Consider the following 21,325-nt stretch of genomic DNA (forward strand, 5'->3'; position numbering starts at 1 on the left):
AAAAAGCAGGACTCTGAGCCACCCGCCCTATCCTGCCCATTTGACCTAGCACCCAGAGCTGGCTCAAAGTTTTGGCCTCCAGTGCTTCTGTGGTCTTGCTCACCTTGTCCCCGGCCAGGACCTTGAAGGAGGCGATGACCTGATCGGCGGTGTCTGTGTCTGTGGTCTCCCTTGACATGAAGTCAATGAAGGCTTGGAAGGTCACGAGGCCACTATGGTTGGGGTCGACCACACTCATGATCCGGTTGAACTCAGCATCACCCTGTGGGCAGGGGGAGGGCGAGGGCACAGGGCTCAGTGGAGCTGCTTACAGACTCAGTTTTGGAAGAATTCAAAGACAGAAAGGCTGGCAAATAGTGCTAGATCTTGAGTTTATTCCTTGGCCTCCCCCACCCCCAAAAGTCTAGGGAAGCAGAGGATTGGGTTCACTGTCCCAGCTCTGGCTTAAAGTAGCTCTGTGAGTGGGGGAAGAAAGCGAGAAACAGAAAGAGAAGGGAGAGTGGGAAGACTGTCCCCTAGACACTTGTAGGAAGAGGTGGATTTTGTTTGTTGGGGATGGGGGGTGGGGTGTCCACTGGAAGGACCCCAGTCCCTCCAGTGCAGCAGAGCAGAGAAGGAGGCAAGCAAGGCCTTGTTGCACTGCAGGGTGGAGGAGCGGCCCCAGGAAGATATGGAAGCTCAGGAGGCAGTGAGGGGGCTGGGGAAGGAGGAGGAGCAGAGGCAGGGGAGGCAGAGGCAGCATACCAGGCTGTATCCTGTGGAGATAAGCAGAGCCCTGAAGTCATCTGAGTCCATGCTGCCTGTCTGCTTCTGCTCCCAGGACGCAGGCATAGCAGAGGCCAGGCCCAGAGTAGGCCCCATGTGCACAGCGGACAGACAGGACAATGGAGAAGCAAGGAGCCAGGAGGCCCAGAGACCAGGTAAGGGGAAAAGTGTCCAGAGACATGAGGGAGGAGGCAAGAGAGCCAGGAGACAGCACAGAATGGCAGGGGAGTGGTGAGAGGGAGGGAGAAAAGAGAAAAGAGCAGTTAATGCCAGTCTGCTGGGGCTGTGGTGCGCGTACCTGCCGGTCATTCTCCACGTCGTAGCCCAGGCTGATGAGGCAGGCCTTGAATTCCTCAGGCCCCAGTGCCCCGCCATGGTCCTGCCGGGAGGCCATCGAAGGCGGGCGTACAGGGGTGATGCAGAGACCAGGCCACGGAAGTGGGAGAGGGGCCAGGCCACATGCAGTGGGCGGGGGAGGAGGACACATGGGAAGGGAAACACACAGTTAGAGGTGATGTAGACAAGCTGGTGGCCAGGAATTCGTGGGGCACAGGCCTCCATGGCCTCCGTGGGAGTTGAGCAGGCAGCGCGCAGGACCAAGTCTGGGGCTCAAAGATAGAGAGGAACTTTCCCTGCCTTCCGTGCTTACAGGGAAGTCTATGAGGCTACACACAGAAGCCCAGTGGCCGTGGTACTGGGTCAAAGGTCGTCTGGAGACAATCAAACTCAACACTCAGAATTCTTCTCAAGAGGCTACCAGTCTAGGTCCAAATGTTTAAAACCCTGCACATGGGGACCAGAGTTCTGGGACCTTTGCCCACCTGGCCTTGTGTGTACTCTGGGTCCTGCTCATTCTATGGACAGTGGCTAATGGGATGGATGGATGAGCAGATGGAGAGGGTAGGAGGGACATAACAATGGGGAGACGAAAGGTCACGCTCTGCCGGTGTGGGGTGGGGGTGGGGTTACCTTGTCAAAGTGGTTGAAGGAGGCTCGGAACTCCTGCATTTGCTCCTGGCTGATGCCCTTGGCATCTCGGGTGAGGATCTGATTCTCTACCTCGTTGATGGTGCGGGCAATGGTGGTGAGCAGCTGCTCCCAGCCCACACGGAGGTGCTGAGGGAGGAAGAGGGGTGACTAGATGGATGGGTGGCTGTCCTCAGCAAATGACGGTCTGGGGAGAGGGGATCCCATATCTCCAGCTGACAGGGGACACAGGACCTTTGCGAATTATCACTTACTCCATACAGATGTGGCAGATGAGCAACGGCCAAGAGGCTTGGGACATGTGACAAGTCTACAATTATGCTGGTCACTGCTCCATACCCTCCCTTCTACTGGGCTGTCCCAATGTGGCCTGGACTTGCTGCTTGGGTAAGGCTCAAAGTGCTGAGTTACAGGAGGGTGTGAATGTGACCCTTTCTGGGTCAGGTATTCCAGAATGGAACTTACAGAACCCTGTAAGTTTTTCAAAGGTCTATATATACTAGTTTGTAAAGGCGATCTCTCTCTGTATGTAGTCCAGGCTGGCCTAGTACTCCTAGAACTCCTCCCATTCCTCCTGCCTCTGACCCTGACTGAATTCTGGGATTTGGGCCATTTGATACGGTCCACACTTTTGGTAACTTCCACATGGTTTTAGAAAGGTGTGGAGTGTGTGGTGGCCATCTCTCCCTGGCAGTAGTACACACCTCCATTGTGTAGTTGGTGTGCTTGTTGTCGAAGATGAGGGCCTCCTGGATGAGCTGGTGCTGCTGCTCCAGCAAGTCCAGGTTGGGCTTGTAGTCCACAATGCTGCGCTCGTACTGCTTCAAGTGACTCAGCTGGTCTTCCAGAGTCCCGTTCATCTCGATGGAGATGCGCCCAATCTCCTGCAAGGTGGGGACAGACCCCGGGAGTGATGCCAGTCCAGGCTGCTGTGTCATCTGGAAGGCCTTTTGGTCCACCCCACGCTTTGGTGGTGAGAGTCTGCTTTACACACATCAACCTCCCTCCCCAGCTACTCTTGATCCCTCCCTTCCTCCCTGAGGCCCTGCACTGTGACAGAGAAAGGGAACTCAGGGAGGACAGACCAATCGATTGGGGAAGGTGCCTTCACCCTACAACAACTTAGAAACAAGAACCTAAAGAACAAAAGGAGGACAAGCCTCTGGCTGTTGGCGGAACCCCACTCTGCACTGCCTGGCACTGAGCACTAGGGCAGTGGGGCAGGTAGAGCTGCTACCGTACAAACTACCCCGTGCCTGTCAGGAGTGTCTCTAGGTACTGTGTTGCTCATAGCTACACTACAGCCCTCACAAGGCTCTAGCACAGAGCGGTGAGCAAAAGCCGCTTGTTGTGGGAACACTGTCACCACAGATGAGAGCACAGGAGTGGAAGGCAAGCCAGCGCTGCGCTCAGATCATAGTCAGGGCCCAAACCAGCTCTAGCCCATTGATAGCCAGGCTTCCGCCTGCTTGGTATTTCCCTCTGGGCAGTCCTATGAGGTCAACTGGGGTGAGGTCAGATCTACCAAGCCATGGAGTCCACTGCCGGGCCGCAGGGAGGACCCGCAGGACTCTCTCAGCTGACAGGCAGCCTGGGTCAGTGGGGTGGGGCAACCTTACCTCCATCTTGGTCTGGATCCAGGGCCCCACCATATTGGCTTGGCTGGCAAACTGTCGGCGAAGGTGCTCATTGGATTGCTGCTTGCTCTGCTCTTCCAGGAGTGCGTGGTCCCGCTTCGGCACCAGCTGCTGCACCTGTAGGATGTGCAGCCCCAGAAGTCAGGGGACGGCTCCCCCACCTGGTCAGCCCAGCCCAGCCCAGCCCCTGCACATCAGCCTGCCCACCTTCTCCCATTTGGAGTTGATGATCTGGGGTGTAACGCTGGTGTAGGGGTTGCTGCCCGACAGCTTGATGTGATTGCTCTCAGCGATCCTTTGGGCCTCTTTGTGGATGGCCAGGATGGCCTCACGCTCCCTGTCGGCATCTGGCAGGGTGGACTTGAACTGGTCGTGGGCTGAGATCAGGCCCTAGAGGAAGAAAGGGAGTGAAGAATGCAGCCTGCCTCTCTTGGGGTGGGGTGGGACTGCCTTTATCTTTATCGAGGGTGTGGCGGGGCGGACCTCGATCTCCTCGATGGTGTGGACGATGAACATGTCCTGCAGGTCCTCCATGGCACTCTCCATCCAGTTGTTGAAGGGCGCGGCCCGCTTAGCATACTCCAAGTGTAGCTGGTCGATGGTCTCCAGCTGTTTCTCTGTTTTCTGTAGTATGCAAAAAGGGGTGGGGACAGGGAAGCCGGGCGGCAGGTAAGTAAATACCTGAGGGCCTCTAAAGACACACCCCTAAAAGTCCCCAACATCCCTGGAGGGCATCAGGCTCCCTAGTGACACACCCCTCTTCTCACCTCCAAGGCTTCCCTGCGACTGTGGGTCAGAGAGCCCAGGTTATCCCACTGGTCACAGATCTTCTGGCACCGTGTGTTGACGTTGTGGGAGTCATAGTAGTCCAGTTCGCTGTGGAGCAGACAGAGATGAGACCCAGCAGACGGGTGGGGGTATGCATAGACTCTGCCCCTGGCACCTCAGGCCCTGGTGCAGGTGACAGACTGGGGCAGGAGGGTGGGTGGGAGGAGCTGAGTTTCCTTTTACTTTCAGCTATGACGTCAGCACAGGCACAGCCAGGCTACTCTGTGTCCCACCTATGCACTCATGGAGGGTGGAGATCAACGTCAGTGTCTCCCTCAGTGACCCCACCTTCTCTTCCCATTTAGACAGAGTCTCACTGAAAAGTCCCTTCCCCTTACACTCTGAGCACTGGGGTTGAAGGTGTGCACCCCAACACACCCACCTCAAGCTTACTTCATTATTAGCGTGTACACGCGCGCACACACACACACACACACACACACACACACACACACACACACACACACACACACACGTGTCAGGATGTGTGTGGAGATGAGAGGACAGCTTTCAGGATTTGGCTTTGCCTCCCTCCCCCTGTGTTATGGTTTCTGGGCTTCATACGTCAGGCTAGCTGGCCTAAGAGTTCCTGGGAAGTTAGAGGCGCCAGGGCTACAGGGTATCCAGCTTTCTGTGCGATCCGGAGAATGAACTCCTGTTGTCAGGCTTGTGTGGCACCCACCTCTCCACAAGGCCTCTCACTGAACCTGGAGCTCTTGGGACCCTCTTGTTCCCACCTAACCTGGGCTGAGGTTACAGGCATGTGCCACCCACCATGGAGATTTCACATGTGCTCTAGGGATACAAACTCACCCTCATGTTTATACAGTAAACCTTTCACCTACTGAGCCTTCTAAGCACATGTGCTCATGGAGGACAGGAGGGACCCACTGGACCTGCAGCCCCAGGCAGAGCCGGCAGATGTGGGTCCTGAGACCTGAACTCTAGCCCGTGGGACAGTGCACCTTCTCGAGCACTGAACACCTCTCGAGCACTGTTCTCTAAAATGCTTCTACATTTATTTACTTATTTGTTTTGTGTGCTCGTGTGTGTAGGTCAGAGGAAAATTTGTGGAGAGGGTTCTTTTCCACCTTGTAGATCTCAGGATCCAACTTGGATCTCCAGACGTGGCGGGAAATGCCTTGACTCACTGACCCATTTTCCTGCTCTAGGCTGCAATTTTAATTTTACCAACATCTAGCAGAGACGGCATGCAGTAGCTCAAAACTGTCTTCTCAGCACCATGGATGCTAAAACAAGATTGAGTTTAAGGCCAGTGAGCTACAGGATCAGGTCTTTATGAACAAGAGAGACCGTGCCTCGAAACAAAATAAACAAAGCCTGGCTTTCCACAGTCCTGATTATTGAAGCAGTTAAGGTTGCTGTCTTCAAAGGTCCTTATATAAGTGCTCTGAAGTGACAATTTTGAAATTTTTGTTTCTTAAAAAACATTATTATAAAAATGTGCTTTCAGGCTAGAGAAAGGGCTCAGAAGTTAAGAGGTCTTTCCAGAGGTCCTGAGCTAAATTCACGGGAACTACATGGTCGCTCATAACCATCTGTGAGATGTGGTACCCTCTTCTGGTTGTGCAGGTAGAACACTGCATAAAAAACGAATGAATGAATGAATGAATGAGCAAGCGGGCAAGCTTTCATTTAAATCCCAGGTACAGGGATATGTGGCTGCTTTGGACTGTCCTTAGCAACTGACTATGAGGAAAGAAATTAAGATTCATGAATCTTTCTCCTCTATCCTTTCTCTTTAATATCATTATGGGGGGAGAAACCAAGGGGAGAAAGAACACACAAGGTAGAAAAGACCAGCTGCAATGCTTATTACCAACTTCTAAAGCCAGATGTGATGACCAGCATCTTTAATCCCAGGACTTGGAGGCAGAGGATCTCTTGAGTTTGAGGCCAGCCTGGTCTACAGAGAAACCCTGTCCATTCAGCTGTACTATTTTACTGCTGCTGTTAACCTCTTTTTTTTTTTTTTTTTTGGTTCTTTTTTTCGGAGCTGGGGACCGAACCCAGGGCCTTGCGCTTCCTAAGCAATCGCTCTACCACTGAGCTAAATCCCCAACCCCTGCTGTTGACCTCTTGATGTGTCCCGTGTACAAGTTAAGCTTTCTGACAGGCAGGGAAAGTGGCACAGCAGACTCAGGTGTGAGAAACTGGCACGATGCATTCTGTCTGTCTGTCTGTCTGTCTGTCTGTCTCTGAAGCATTCACACACTGGCACTTACTTCATTGACTTGAGAAATGCTGGGCCAATAAAGATTAACAGTCTTGTCAGTGGTTAAGCACGAACTTGAGAGTTCTGTGACATTGCTATAGACCGGCAACGGGCAATGGGATGGTACCTGGGTAGCCTCCTTTCCTTCCTCTGGGGCCACGTCTGAGTGTTGTTTCTGGGGCTGCCTGACCTTGCCTCAAGGGAACAGGCCTCAGGTGGCTGGGACCTAGTATCTGAAGAGCAGGCTAGCCCAGCTCTCCACATTCATGGGCATCTCCCCTGTCACTCATATGAAGGCACCATTTGTACTCTTCCCTTTGTTTGGACAAGCAGGCCCCTGGACAGTACCCTATGGCACCAAAATTACCCGCAGGTCACAGTACTATAGTTTTGACTCTGATGTGCAAATGTATAAACTGCAGCCAACAGCAGTAGGAAGCAGGAAGAAACTAGCCTGCTCCTGTGGCCCCACTGGCACGGGTGGGAAGGCCTTGCAGAATTGCTTGAGTTTGGGGTGAATAGTGGGTGGGGGTGTCTGAGGAAAGAGCAGTTCCAGCCAAGGATCTTATTTTGGGAGCTCCTTCAGGGCCTGTGGATTTTTCCATGATGCAATGGGCTGGGCCTCCCACTCCCTGGCCCCTCCTCGATGCTAGCCACGGCAATGGTAGAATAAGAACCCCATTCATTGGCTCTTGAGGTGCAGTGTACTAACTGTGTGCCCACATTTATGTGCCTGGGCAGGGGAAGAGGACACTGGTGACTGTATTCTGAGCAGGAATGCGAACAGACAGAACAACAGGCTCACTGTCTAGCACTCCTCATACAAGGTGACAGGCAGGGAGAGAGGGACCCTTAAGAGACTGAGGTCATCCCTATGCGGGAGACCCTAGGTCCCTTATGCTTCTTGGTATTGAGACAGCATGGGCAGAAGATTTCCTTCTGTAAGGCACTCCTGGTGTATAGGAGGAGGCAGGGTTGAGAGCTGGGGACAGAACTGCCAGGTGATGATGCCATGGGTGCATACGTACTTGAGCTCCTGGGCAATAGCCGCGATCTGCTCCACGCGGTCCTGGTGCGCCGCCAGGTCACTCTCAAAGGCCTCATGCTTTCGGATCAGAGCTTTGATGTCTGACAGGGTGGCTGTCTCATAGTCCCGGTGCTTCAGCATGGCCTCCTTCCCTACAGGTGTGGCAGAGAGGTGCCTTAACAACAGTCACAGAGCTATCTATCTGAGGGGGAGAAGTGCAGCAGATATGCATCATATCTGTTACCCCAAATGATGGAGCCTAGAAGCTCTTGAACCTTCCTCCTTGCCCCCTGGGGAAACCCCAAGCCCATTTATGTTCTATGTATTCTGTGCAGACTTAGAAGACACTTGGTGTTCTGGGCCTGAGACAGATATCACAGTGTAACTCCCAAGCTCTACATAGTGTCTCTTACTGCTAGGAGAACCAGGATAGAAGTTGATACCAAGGCTGAAAAGTTACAGACACCCATTTGTGGAGGATGGTGAGTGGGAGAAGCCCCAGGCTTTCAGCCAGGCCCAGCAGGGTCAGGAAAGGGATGACCCTGGAGTCTGGGCCCAGGAGCTGAGCCCGTGCCAGCTTTTTAGAGCCAGCTCTGCTGGGTGGTGGTCCTAACCCAGTCTTGTCACCCCACCCGCTTTCTCGGCACAGTGAGGTGGGGCTGTCCAAACCCTTTGAAGGAAAGGAGAAACACTATTATTAGTTCTGGAGCCGGGCTAATTACATGCTCAGAGCAAAAGCCCAAGCAGCCTGCTAGTAAGTTATGGGAGGACAGGGCACTGAGGGAAATGCCAGCCAGGATTTTCACTTTCTTCCTCAAGGAGCCCTGCTTCCAATGGCTTCTGGACTCACCCTCAGATCAGAGCCCAGAGCACCTGGCACACAGCTGGCACCCCTTGACCAACCTCCCATTGGTAGAACAGTGCCAGCAACAGCACATATGTGGCCTTGCCCATCCTGAATTTTAGCAAGATGATGGTTAAGAATGGAAAGAGTTGGTGCCACCCCCGCTCAGCCACTCCCAGCCTCATCTGCTTAGCAACTGCCAGCCACCCCCAGGCCAGGGCTGGCACCAGGAGGCAAGAGATGGACTCAGAAAACAGACTCCACAGGCCTGCCACCCCTGCTCCAGGCCAGAGGGCCTAACCACAAGGCAAGCTTGCAATTCCCTTCTCCAAACTGCTTTCTCCCAAGGGTGGGAACCAGAAATAGCAGCTGAGAAGAATTCAGCCTCAGCTGTTTCAGCAGGGAACTGGCAAGTGTATCTACATTCAGCCACGGGATGTGTATGGGGCTCAGTGGTGTCTGGGTTTATTCCCAGGCACTCAGGTCCCTCTGGAAGTCATCCACATGGGCAAACCACCTCTGATTCCCCGTGCCCTTAGGCAGGGGTTTCACAGTGATTTAGAATATAGGAAAGGGGCTCAGGAGGTCTGCCAATCAACCGTTGAGAGGGACAGGTGTGTGAAGGCGTCAACCATTATTGGGCCTGGCTGTAGGTGGGCCTCATTCCTAGATCCCTCCAGTGCAAGCCTCAGAAGCTCTGAGGGGTTACCATACTCACAGCCACGAAACCAGCTGCCAGAGGTCTGGCAGCCCTAGGTTGGGTACTCCAGTTCATTTTGTGAGAACCACAGAATCATCTAGAAATGAGCTGGCAAGACACAGCAGAAAACACCTTAGCTATGTATGGGACACAGGAATTATGGCATTCCTTACATACTTAGGGGTCCTCACAAGAGAAGTGTAAGCCTATATGCCCAAATTCTCTCAGGGCAGGATTTACCCACTTGGGACACTAGCACACAAGGCCGAGCACAACCAAGTGGCTCAGATTCACGGCCACAGGTGTGGTATTTTGTTTGGGTTTTCAAGACAGTAAGTAGTGCCTCACACTGTATTGCAGACCAATCTGGAACCCTCTATACAGCCCAGGCTGACCTCCTGCTTCAGTTTCCCAAGTACAGAGATTGCAGGCATGAGCTGCCATCTGGCTAGAGATGTGTTTCAAATGAATGAGTGAATAAATAAACTAAATGAGGGCCCCATTCCCTCCAACCTGGCATCACAACCAACACGCCCTCCTTGAAAGGGCATCATTTCTGAGGCAGGAGGTAGTGTCTGCACCCACCTGTCTTCTGTCTCCTGTATTCCCTCCTTGGCCTGCTCTGGACAACAGCAGGGCTGAGCTAATGTGAGAGCAGGAACACAGTGGTGCAGTCTGTGAGCTGTGCAGTTGCCAAAGTCTCTAGAGGGGTGGGGGCTCAGCATCTATCTGGGGCTATATGCCCAGAGTTAAGGAGCTCCCTGTGGAGCCATGGGGGAGCAGTGGTGGAGAATTGGGGTGGAAGGGAGATGGTGTTATAGAAGGAGGTGTCTTTTGGAGAGCTATTTATGTCTCAGCAGTGAGACTGAGCCCAGGGCCTCCGAGTGACAGCTTGTTTGTGGGCGTGTCATGGCATGACTTTTACTTTCCGTGGGCATTTTCTGAGGGCTTTAGGTCTCCCGGGAATCTATCTGGAATCTCAGTGATGGAGTGGGTCTCAAGGACATGATGGAATTCTACATCCTGAGTCAGAGACAGGCAGCTGCAGGGCTGCTGGGAAACAGGCTTTGGGACAGGGTGATGACTGGAGCACCATCCTCAGACATGCCAGGGAAGCCAGGAGGTGGCTGAAGAGAAACTAATGCAACCCAGACAATGGGCGCGAAGCCCACAGTCACAGACAGTGTGGTAGGCAGAACTTGGGATTGGACACCATTCTTGGTAAGGACAGAGCAAGTGTGAAGGCACACGGAAGAGTCTTGCAGTGTTGTTCCTGGATAATCCAGGAGAGGGCTACGTGTGCTCTTATACCTGAGAGCAGACAGAGAGCAGTGGAGCATGGGAAGCATACCATCGGTCCAGGCCTCATGGATGGAAGCCTTCTGCCGGAATTTCTCTGCCAGGTGATCAAGTCGTTCCAGCCTACGGATTTCATTCAAGAGCCATTCTTCATAGCCCTTCTCAGCCTGCTCCAGATGTTGCCACCCATTGTTGATGTCCTGTGGGGTAGGAGAAAGCAGAAGTCTTACAGGATGGAGAGGCCTTCCTGACCCAACCCTGCAGCTCTGTCTACACGGACACAATGGACAGATGCTGTGTGTGTGTGTGTGTGTGTGTGTGTGTGTGTGTGTGTGTGTGTGTGTGTGTGTGTCTCCTCACAGAGGCAGGAGTTACGGGTGGCTTGGATGTGAGCTGCCTGACATGGATGCTGGGGACTGAACGCTGACCTTTGCACTGATTGTTTTGGTTTAAGTAAATGAATCTCGTATGAGCGGGCAGGTGGGCAAAGCAATGGATGGATGCTGCTGAGTAGACCTTGAAAGGTGCCTCGCTATCCCTCCCCCATAGAGGGTCTCAGACACTTGCTAACCTGGAGTCCTGGCAAATTCAAACAGTCCACACAAACTGTGGTATGGCTGGGGCAGTAGTACAGAGAATTCTGGGGGTAAAACCTCAGGAGAAATAGTCAGGAAACGTGAAGCTCGCCCATCATCATCCCTGCCCCAAACTATAACAATGTCGGTCTACTTCGGTTTGGCAGGTGATGCCCTGGCCCCAGGTGGCAGTGCACTCACCGAGACCATCCTGCCCTCGGAGGGCATGAAGGCAGGCCGGTTGCTCAGCCGCAGCTTGGTCTGCAGGGTGTTGAAGTTGATCTCCAGCTGACACTTCTCCTGTACCTTGGGGGGCTTGTGCACACGCCTATAGTCTCGGAAGTCCTCCAGCTTCTGCTGCATCTCCTGGATGGTCTTCTGAGGCACACGGTCTTCCAGCCAGGGGATGGTGCGCCGGATCCACTCTAGAAGCTGTGGGCCCATAGGAAGCCATGGTAACTACTATGGAGGTGCTCAGAGTACTGCTGGGACTGCCCCCCCCCAGCTTATAGGGAAGCAGAATGTGGAGTTTTGTTTTGTTTTTCCCGGAGCTGAGGACTGAACCCAGGGCCTTGCGCTTGCTAGGCAAGCACTCTACCACTGAGCTAAATCCCCAACCCGAATGTGGAGTTTCAAAAGCCCTGTCCTCAGGGCTGCCTTGCTCCCAAACCCAAATTCTCCATGACTTCTGTGGGAACCCACAGCAGAGGTCTATGACTGTGTGCACCTGGGAACACTGCTATCCCCTACTTTCTGCTCAGGGTCTTCCTTGCCCAGACTAAAGTGGACGGTTCAAGTCCATTGTCCCTTCCCAGAAGACCCCTTTCCATACTGTCAGAGGACTTGTGACTGCTGGACACACAGGCTATGGCTGTCTTGAGACTCCTGCTCAAGCCAGGTTTGCTGAGTGTACGTGATATAACGGTAAGGGCCTACAATATGTGTGCCTCACTAGGATGGCCAGTGCACACACAAGGCCTGACACCTCAAAAATGGAAAACTGGAAGAAAAAATGGCAGGTGTTCTTATGACCTGTTCTGAGGCCAACAGTCTAGCCATCCCAAAAAATTCCAGAACAATGAAGGCACAGAAATGGCTTCTTAACAGCAAAGACAAAGCCAGAAACAGAGGTAGCTGGCTAAGTATGCACTGTGACTCCCACCTTGTCTTAGGGTTGGAAATGGCAGGTACAGCTCCCGGTGCCGCATTTTGTATTATCGGCCCCTCAGAAGCCAGGACCCCATGCATGTAAGGCAAAAGCTCCAGCAACCAACTATGTCTCAGTCCTAGCCTCGCCAGTATACGGTCAATCCATAAACCCTCAACTGGGCAGAAGCTGCCGCTTTGGGTTGGCAGTAGAACTCTCTCAAGTTTCCTCAGTCCACGCAAATCACATGGCTCAGAGGGGTGCCTGCCTAACACCCAGGAGACCCCACAATTCACACTCACACCTGAAACTCGTAACCTTGAAGTCCTCAGGCCTAGGAGCCTAAGCTGGCTGGCACGGTGACCACCAAGCCAAACGTTCCGTACCTTATATTTTCTAGGTCTTACTGCTATGCTACATCTGCTTTCACAGCGAAACAGTGTTTGTTATTCCAGTATTTAGGAGGTTGAGGCAGGGGGATCAGAAGTTTAAAGTCAGCCTGAGCTTCATCAGACTCCATCTACTGCTGACTCCTGTGTTGCTTCTCTCCCCAAACAAAAATAACAAAACCAACACGTCTGTTTTTCAATTTGACGTGTATGGGTATTTTGCCTGGATGTATGTCCATGTACCACCTTGTGTGCCTGGTGTCCCCAGAAGTCAGGAAGCGAACTCAGGTTCCGTGGGGGAGCATAAGTCCTTGTAACACCTGAGCCGCCTTCCGAGCTCTGCCTGCCTACCCTTCACTCTGATGGGGCGGGCGTGGCGCGCTCGGGCACACTCACATCACTGGCCAGGCGCTCGTAATCTTCCATCAGGTGCTCATTTTCCTGGTTCACAGCCAGCACCTTGCAGATCCGGTTGGCAGCAGTCTCAGCCTGGAGTGGAGAAGCACACAGTCAGGGCTGCCAGAGGCTGGGGACCCTCCCTCTAACAAGCAGGTCCCTTGAAAGCAGGCTGTCCAAGACCCACAGAACTCCCCAAAGAGGGAAAGGAGAGGGAGCGCATCTCCAGTAAAATGGCCTTGGACAGACATGTCCTCAGGGTCTTTGCTGAGAAGGATGGCAAGACCTGAGCCCCTGCTAAGAACCAGGCCTCTCGTCCCCGGGACCGAGTGGAAACAGCACTGAAGGGGTGGTGTGGAGGTGCCAGGAGCCAGTCCCAGTGCTTGGTGCATGTCCTGCCCATTCTGGCTCCTACTTGAAGGCGAGGCTGATGACCATAGGGGCTCACATGGGCACAAGTCACAATAGGAAGGGCAGAAGAGGAGCACAGGGAGGGTAGATAATACAGAGATGGCTGCTGTACACTAGAAGCCTGGTGAGGGACAAACACCACACAGGAGAAGGGAGGCAAGGTACCTTTCAGGCAGCACAAAAAAGATCCAAGAAGAGTTGGAGCGGCAACAGAACAGGAACAGAAATAGTGAGGAGGGTCTACAGGGTGATGAGGAGGAAAACAGAGGCTTGGGAGTCAGCTCCAGGGCCAGTGTGCTTTCCCATGCGCACACGGCACAGATAGGGAGCTGACAAACTGCCACAGGCGGCGAGCACTTGCTCTGTACACAACACACTGTGCGGCAGGAGGCGCCAAGGCTTGGTCCGGTGGTGAGACAAAGGCCAAAACCAGAGGTGCCGCTAGGGCCAGCTTCTGGCCATAACTGAGCTGTTGGTACCTCAAGCTCTAACCCACACTGCTGCTGGGGAGCTGCTCGCCAGAGGTGCTCTACTCCACTTCTGAAGCATGGGGTATTGTAGGTGCTCAGAACTGGTGAACTTAAATGCAGACAAGGATGACTGAATGAATGCTTTGGTGACTAGACACGGGGAAGACAGTATTCTCATGCCAGTACTGAATTCACGCAGAAAACACTTTGAGAAGACTGAACTGGCCTCTGAGAAATGATGGCATCCTTGAGGCACTGCTGGGTGTCAATATAGCAGAGTCCCCGCTTTCCTCACTGCAGACTAGGCTATCTTAGAAGACACGCCGAGCACAAGCATTCTGAGCCCAGATGCCCCCTAACTTGCAACTGCTCTGGCCTTGGACTTTCTTCCTAGTGACTGACCCCTTTACCAGTCCCTTTACCAGCCCTAAGACAGCTCCAGGCACAGGATGTTTCAGGTAGGAGTCAGCATGAGACTAGGGAGGCCCACCTGTTAACTGGACTCACCACTACCTAGTCCTGCTCAGTCTTCATTACCAGTCAGTGGGGACAGGGGTATAACTTCGCTCTCCGTGTCTTCAGCAAAACACTCCAAATACAAGATCTAACCCATGCGGGGTGGCTAGGAAAGAGGCACTGAAAGCTGGCCATTCGGGGAGGGACCTGGAAAGAACTGGGCACCCTTACTGTGCCAGACTGTCTTAAGCCCTGGAGCCCATTACTGCATGCCCAGAACAATCCTGTAAGAAGCAATAGGATTCTTATTTTATAAACGGGAATCAGGCCAGGCCAGACCGCCCGTGATGGCATCCCCACTAGACCTAAGGTTCTAGAAGACAGTATACGGTGTCTCTGAGCCCCAGTTTCCTTTTCCTTCAGATGGGTCTCACAGCCTCCATTTCCTCCCTGGTGTGGACAGGAGTTCTGTTGGAACCTAGGGAGGTAAAGGCCTTGGAGAGGCCCCACGGAGGTAAACGTTCCCAAAACAAGTACCATTTGACCCTAACTCCTGGGCTGCTAACACAATACTGTTGACCAAGCCACCCTACAAGACTAGGAGGGCACAGAAGTGCCAAGACTTCTATGTAGAAGTGTGAGTCCGGGTTGGGGATTTAGCTCAGTGGTAGAGCGCTTGCCTAGCAAGCGCAAGGCCCTGGGTTTGGTCCCCAGCTCCGGGGGAAAAGGGGAAAAAAAAAAAAAAAAAAAAGTGTGAGTCCACGGCACTATGTAGAGTGGAGCCAAGGGGGTGGTGTGAGGTAAGCAGGGCTCAGGAAGACTCATACCAGAATAGACATATTTACTTGACCTACCCAGGAGCCTCCAGAGCATTTGGGCAGGAGACAGTTTTCTGAAAGAAGGCTCACAGGTAGGTGGTGGCCCTGAAGTAGAGTTCTTGACAGGTAAGGGGTCATACACTAACTCTACCATTTATTTACAGTGATCTGGGCTTCTATTCCTCTGTGTGTGGTCAGAGCTGTCACATCCACTATAAGTGGCTATGCAAGAAGGTCTGTGAGGCTTTGGCTGCTGTCAAACAGAAGGCACTGGGGTCCTATGACCATAATGACCCTGAGCTGGTTAGCCAGGCCTCCCTGTGTGGTCCCATGGGGCTGACTGAAAGGTGACTCGAAGGGCAAATCTGACTCCACAGCTGGAGGGAGGGATCTTACAGTGATAGTTTTCACTTTAATTAGGTGTGGGATACAGGGCTGATTAGGACTGTCCTCAGCAGTTGACTGTGAGTTGCCTCAGGCTCTAGCAGAGGCGTGGGTCTGCCAGCTGTGACTGTGAAGTTTGGGATTCTGTGAACTTTTCAGAGGGTATTAAATGCCCAGGGCCCCGAGAGGTGGTATTGGTCCTGATTTGTTAATAGTCATGCTCAAAGAAGGAAGAAAAAAAAAAAAAAAAAGAAATTAGATTCAGGGATCTCTATCTCTCTCTCCCCACTCTATCCTTCTTTCTCTCTTATCTAGAAATAGGGGTGAAACTGGGGGGATAAAGGGTGGGAAAAGAATCCACAAAGTAGCAAAAGACTGGCTACAGGGACCTCCCACCCTGGCTCACCTTCTGGGCCCCCGAGAAGGCGTGGTAGAAGCAGGACACGTAAGTCATGATGGCCTTCTCATCTGGCCTCAGAGTGCCTACAATATCTGCGCAGAGAGAGAGAGAGAGAGAAAGAGAGAGACAGGAGAGAGTGAAAGATGCAGGAGGGAGGTGGCCGGCCAGCCTGAGGCTCATGCGGGAAGAATAGCGCTTGCTCTGGACTGGAAACCAGGGAGGCTCAGGCCTGGGGGCCATGCCCTGCCACGGTGCACAGAAGAGCCACCAGGCTTTGAGGGAGGAGTCTCATTTTCAAACAGGCCATTTAAACTGACTACACTCTATGAAAGGAGCTGCATTTGGGGCCAAAAGTCAAAAGTTAAGCAACTGTTTCTGAAACCCTCAGCAGAATCATGTCACCTGAACTTCCAGCCATTTTTGTATAACCCCTAAAGATGCTGGGCTCTACGGTGCACGGCTCTCATCCTGGCACTAGGATGTTCTGGCAGGAGGAGCTACAGAATCAGACTCTGTCAAAAAGTCAAGCATACTGTCATACACTGACAATCCCAGCACCCTAGAGGGAGAGACAGGAAGATCAAAGGCAGCCGGGTCTGTATATAGAAAGTTCCAAGACGGGGTTGGGGATTTAGCTCAGCTGTAGAGCACTTGCCCAGTGAGCACAAGGCCCTGGGTTCGGGCCCCAGCTCCGAAAAAAAGAAAAAAAAAAAAAAAAAAAAAAAGTTCCAAGACTCCAGGACAGCCAGGACTATGTCACTCCCCCGCCCCCACCCCCCAGTAAAACTAAAAAGCCTCAAGTGGTACCACATGGAGTATTAGGACTCTAGAGGTAGCTGAGCTGTATGTACAAGACATTGTCTTTAAAACAAAAACAAAAACATGAAATAAAAGGTATCCCAAATTAAAAAAAAAAAAAGAAAAGCCCTAAGCAGAACGACCCACAGCTAGCTGCGTTTTGCAACTTTCCTTTCCTTGCCTGTCTCTCAAGTCACTGCTTTGCAACCTGAGCCTTTCTTTTCACTCCCGAGGCCGCCTGTGTAGCCTTCACCGGGCAGCCCCAGCCCCTTTCCAACTGATGGCCCCAGCTACCAGGGGACCCAGGTGCCTCTACCACACCACCCTGTCCCCTGGCCGCCTCTGACTCCTCATATCACAAGACCTGATGTATGCTGTCTGTCTCACCTAACTAGGAAATAAGCTTCCTTGCAGCAGGAACTTGCCTGTGTTCTCACTGCCTGAACAGAGCCTGGTGTACAGCAGGCACTCAATAGACTGAGCAAGGACTAGATAGGCGGCAATGCCCAGGACTGAGGGAGCTGGCTTCCAGTCCAAGAGAGGCCACTGCCGTCTGCAAGAGAAATGAAGTGAGCGTGGGAGGCGAAAGGCAGCGGCAGCATTGGGCAGTGGCGGCGAGGAGGGCTGCCTGGCCCTGCCTGGTACCTTCTGCGCTCCTGAAAAGGCATGGTAGAAGCTGGACACATATGTCATTATGGCCTTCTCGTCGGGCCGGGCTGTGTTCACGATGTCTGTAAGTGAACAACAAGGGTTAAATGGCCCAAGCAGGGAGGGGTGAGATCACTTGCTAGGACGCACAGGCTCCTAAAGCCACAACTGCACGGGGGAAGACCCTCTCGCTGATTCAACAATAGTTGTTCAGTTGGATGGGCTCAGTCACATCCTAACCTCCCCCACAGTCTCAGGAAAGGCCACCGCTGTGGGAACTGAGCTGGAGTGAAGCCACTTCCTTTCTCTGAGAATGGCCTCAAGGGGCTGCAGGACAGTGAACTCCAAAGGCCACCAGAGGCCAGAGACACGGGTCCTGCTGGGGGTGGTGCTGGCTGGGAAATGGAGCAAAGCCGGAAAAGGAAAAAACAACATTCCACTGTAGCAGGCTCCAGACCCCAGGCCTTTGGCTGGTCAGGAGAGAGGCCAGGGTTGTTCACAGGAAGCCGGGAGCTGGCCTCTTCAGCCTCCTTGCCCCCTCTGTGGTACTAGAAAATTGACCCTTTAAGCACTGGCCACCCTCCCTTTTCTGCTATTCTGACTGTGTCTGACCACCCCAGGTTCACCCAGCCTTTCACCCTGGCTCAGCCAGCCAGCTCCCGTGGTTTTCTGGAAACTGATGAGTTGTGGAGCCCAGCCAAAGCTAGGTCCAGAGAGATAAATAAGGCCAAAGGTAGCATGGTGTTGACTGAACATAGGGGAGGTACTCACCCTCAGCATCCAACATCTTGGGGATATCAAGGTATTTCTCAGCCACTTCAAATGCATTGTTTAGGTTGGTGACTGGATCATCCTGGGGTGGCAGGTGGAATAAACATAGAATTCCGTCAGGAACAGGACCCAGGCAAGTGTAAAAGGCAAAGGGCTGGCCTGAGACAGGGGAGCCTTGAGGAGCAGGGCTGGAAAGTGTCTTAGGAATTCTCATCCCTGTGTGCTGCTATACAGGGAGAAAGGCCTGCTACATAGCACAGTTCCTGCCCAGAGCTTGATGGCAACCTTTTCTCTAGAGAAATACAGGCATGCTTCTCACAGAACAGCCAGCCAGCCAGCCAGCCACAGGCCTCAGCTGAAGCCCTGTGCTCTGAACCTTTTAGGGCTGGTTCAGGCTTGAGAGATCGTAAGGTTCTGTGTGCGTGTGTGTGGTGGAAAACAGCCATGAGAACACCTGAGCTCCCACACTGGATCCCACTGCTACAATAGCAGCTGGAGCTTGATCAGCAGGCCTGATCTACCTCACGCCCTCACTAGTTTTAGTTTTCTGCTGAAACAGAATCCTCATTCCTACCACACCCAAGCAGGTGCTCCGCTGACACCCCTGACTCTTGAGTTCTCTCTGTCTCCAGGGGTCCTTTCCCTACCAGAGCAGTTTAGGGTACCATCATTCTCCAGCGGTCTGGCCCTTAACTCTGCAAGCCCATCAGCCTAGTATGGTGCAGACGGCTGGTTGCTTTGGACATCATTCCCTGTCTCCCAAGAGGCCAGACCTTCAGTTCTGTATAAGCAAACAGGAGCACAGCTCTGCACAGGAAATGGTGGCTGATGGGAAGGCTCAACATTCCCTCTTTCCTCCTCTGGACAGAGGAATGCTTCCAGAATCCAGAAGGTCAACAAAGAGGGTCAATGGCCAAGTAAGACAGACCCTAAAACAGCCTAGCCAGCTGCTATGCCCATGGAGGAATGGACAGTGCCCAAGGCTATCTAGGAAGTGAGCCTTAGCCCCCAGGCCAGTGACCGGGTAAAAGTAAAGGAGGCTCTCTGAGCTTGTGCAGCTGTGGAGGTCAGCAGTGGGCAGCTTTGGGGACGGAGACAGGGATACCTACCTTCCTCAGTTTGTCATACTCAATCAGCTCAGGTCTGTGCCGGTGGATGAGCGCGTTGAAGGCCAGACCATCCTTCCAGCTGTAAGGGAAGGCAAAAGTTAGAAGTGGGTCCCTGTAGTGAAATTTTTTGAGAATTCTGGAATTTTGATTTCTTTAAAAAACAACTATTTTTAAGAATGTGCTTTTGTTTTAATCCCAAGTGTAGGGATATGGGGCTGCTTCATTCAGACTGTCCACAGCAGCTGTCTGTGATTTGCCTCATGCCCTAGCAGAAGCATTTTTTGTTAGCTGCAGATAGTTTCTGTGATTGCATGACATTTGGAAGTTTGGGAAGTTTTCAGAGGGAATATAAATGCTAGGGCCCCAAGAGGCGAGCTGGGAGTTTTCGTTGGTGTTTTAGGGTGGACAGTTGTAGTTTTTTAGTAGCTGTGGTCAAAGAAGAAACAGAAGGAAAGAAATTAGGCTCAGGGATCAAATTCCCTCACCCCTTGTTTCTCTATCTAGTGTTAGGGAGAAGAAATCGGGGTACAAAAGGTGGGGAAAAAGAACCCACAAAGTGGAAGAGACGAGCTACAGACCCTTGCAGTTCTGAGGCCCCTGGGGGCTCACGGCAATGACTAATTCCCATGCACAGTAGGCTCAGTGTGAGGTAGGCACTGCAGGCACGACATTGTGGCAGCTTAGAACACAACCTCGGAACACTTAGGGATAAAGAATTGATTTGCTGGCTGGAGAGATGGTTTAGAGGTTAAGAGCACTAACTGCTCTTCTAGAGGCCCTGAGTTCAAATCCCAGCAACCACATAGTGGCTCACAACCATCTGTCATTGGAGCTGATGCCCTCTTCTGGTGAAATCAATGGCAGGCAGCAGCAAAAGAAATACACTGAGCAGAGCCACCAAGGGGAACCACGTGCTGTTAAGGACAGAGCACAATCAGCATGGAGTGACACAGCGGGGCCTTTTACATCACACAGCAGAGTCATGTGTTGAATGAGTCTAAGGGGACACCCCAGGCAGACGATAGCCTCCTACTGCCCTGGCCTCACATGGCCCAGGCCCCTGCCTCTCTCAGATTACAGAGACATCTCGCCTTTGCCTCCCTCACCCAGGGACAGTAGACCCTTGGCTGGGCTGAGTTGTGCTCATCTTAGCAGCTGGAAAGCACATGCTCTTAAGTTCAAGTGCAGTGGCAGTCTATGCCTCCTGAGATGTGAAGAGGAAGAGGAAGCCTGGCTGTGGCTGTTTAAACAGCTTCAGTCTCCTCTCAGGCACACAGGCACCGAGAGCAGGTCAAGGACTTACTGAGGCTTGCTGTATAGAACAGACCAGGATGAGAACACGGCAAGGAAAGCCAGGCATGAGGAAGCACCTGGATCCCAGAACCGCAGTGTTGCTGGGTGCCTGTCTACCTGATATGGAAGTTCTGGACGTTGACGTTTTTATACGGGGCTGTCTTTCTCTGGCACCAGAGGAGGAGTCCTTCCTTGGCAGAGGTCTCTGCAAACACAAGACTCAAAGGTGAGCTCAACATTACACCTCAGGACATGACCCAAGCTCAACAGGACTTGCGTTCTCAGGCCTGGGACAAACATACCCCCAGGGAAAAGACGGCAGACATCACAACAAGGGCAGCACTGGTGGCCGATCCCATTCTGAATGTGCATGATCTTTGTCCATCGCACACAAAGCCCAACTCCACAAAGCCCTGTCATCATTGGGACTACTCCAGCAAATAGCAAGGAACCTACGAGTCTGTCATTAGCCTCTAGGCCACATGGTGAGTAGCCCTGGAGACTGGCCTCAGGCTGTTTCCAACAAGTACCATCTTCTCCTCTGGGTAACTTGGCTGTCCTCACATTGGAAATCCGATGGAGACAGGAATACATCTATCCTGGTCACCATGGTGACCCAACACCTAGCTCCTCTAGATACTGGCCTCATGGCTTTTCTCATTTTGTGGCACACACACAGTGGCTAGGTGGAAAGGGCAACATTCTTGGATGGCCTAAGCAGGCCAGAATGCACACTCCCAAAGGGTATGTGGAGCTGAAAGAGAAAAGGCCAGGCCCAACTCCACCCTGAGTTTATTCTGCAGCTCAGGTCACCAGGATGTACAATGGTGCCAGTCATTCTAGTCTACTTTAAGGGCAGAGCATAGGGTTGGTTTATGAAACACAGACCACAGAGCACTGTTGCTCTGGGGTAACCTGGAACCAGACAGGGCTGTGG

The 21,325-nt window shown here is 52.7% G+C and overlaps 1 protein-coding gene across 10 annotated transcripts in view; it reads right to left on the reverse strand.

The window, feature by feature from the left end:
* The window catches only part of Actn4 (actinin alpha 4), a 73,033-nt gene that overhangs the window by 1,201 nt on the left and 50,507 nt on the right, over nucleotides 1–21,325 (reverse strand). For 3 of the 10 annotated variants that reach the window (XM_087586385.1, NM_031675.2, XM_087586381.1), the window contains 16 exon segments: nucleotides 20,506–20,593; nucleotides 19,096–19,174; nucleotides 17,987–18,068; nucleotides 17,213–17,298; nucleotides 12,831–12,923; nucleotides 11,100–11,330; nucleotides 10,376–10,523; nucleotides 7,482–7,632; nucleotides 4,157–4,265; nucleotides 3,873–4,013; nucleotides 3,597–3,779; nucleotides 3,372–3,506; nucleotides 2,457–2,636; nucleotides 1,735–1,881; nucleotides 1,064–1,144; nucleotides 104–262 (listed from right to left, as the gene is read on the reverse strand). In XM_087586385.1, coding sequence (XP_087442511.1) covers nucleotides 104–262; nucleotides 1,064–1,144; nucleotides 1,735–1,881; nucleotides 2,457–2,636; nucleotides 3,372–3,506; nucleotides 3,597–3,779; nucleotides 3,873–4,013; nucleotides 4,157–4,265; nucleotides 7,482–7,632; nucleotides 10,376–10,523; nucleotides 11,100–11,330; nucleotides 12,831–12,923; nucleotides 17,213–17,298; nucleotides 17,987–18,068; nucleotides 19,096–19,174; nucleotides 20,506–20,593 — 2,093 coding nt within the window. 10 annotated transcript variants of the gene reach the window in all.

Source organism: Rattus norvegicus, chromosome 1 (assembly GCF_021556685.1).
Source record: "Rattus norvegicus strain SHRSP/BbbUtx chromosome 1, alternate assembly SHRSP_T2T, whole genome shotgun sequence".
NCBI classification, from domain to species: Eukaryota; Metazoa; Chordata; class Mammalia; order Rodentia; family Muridae; genus Rattus; species Rattus norvegicus.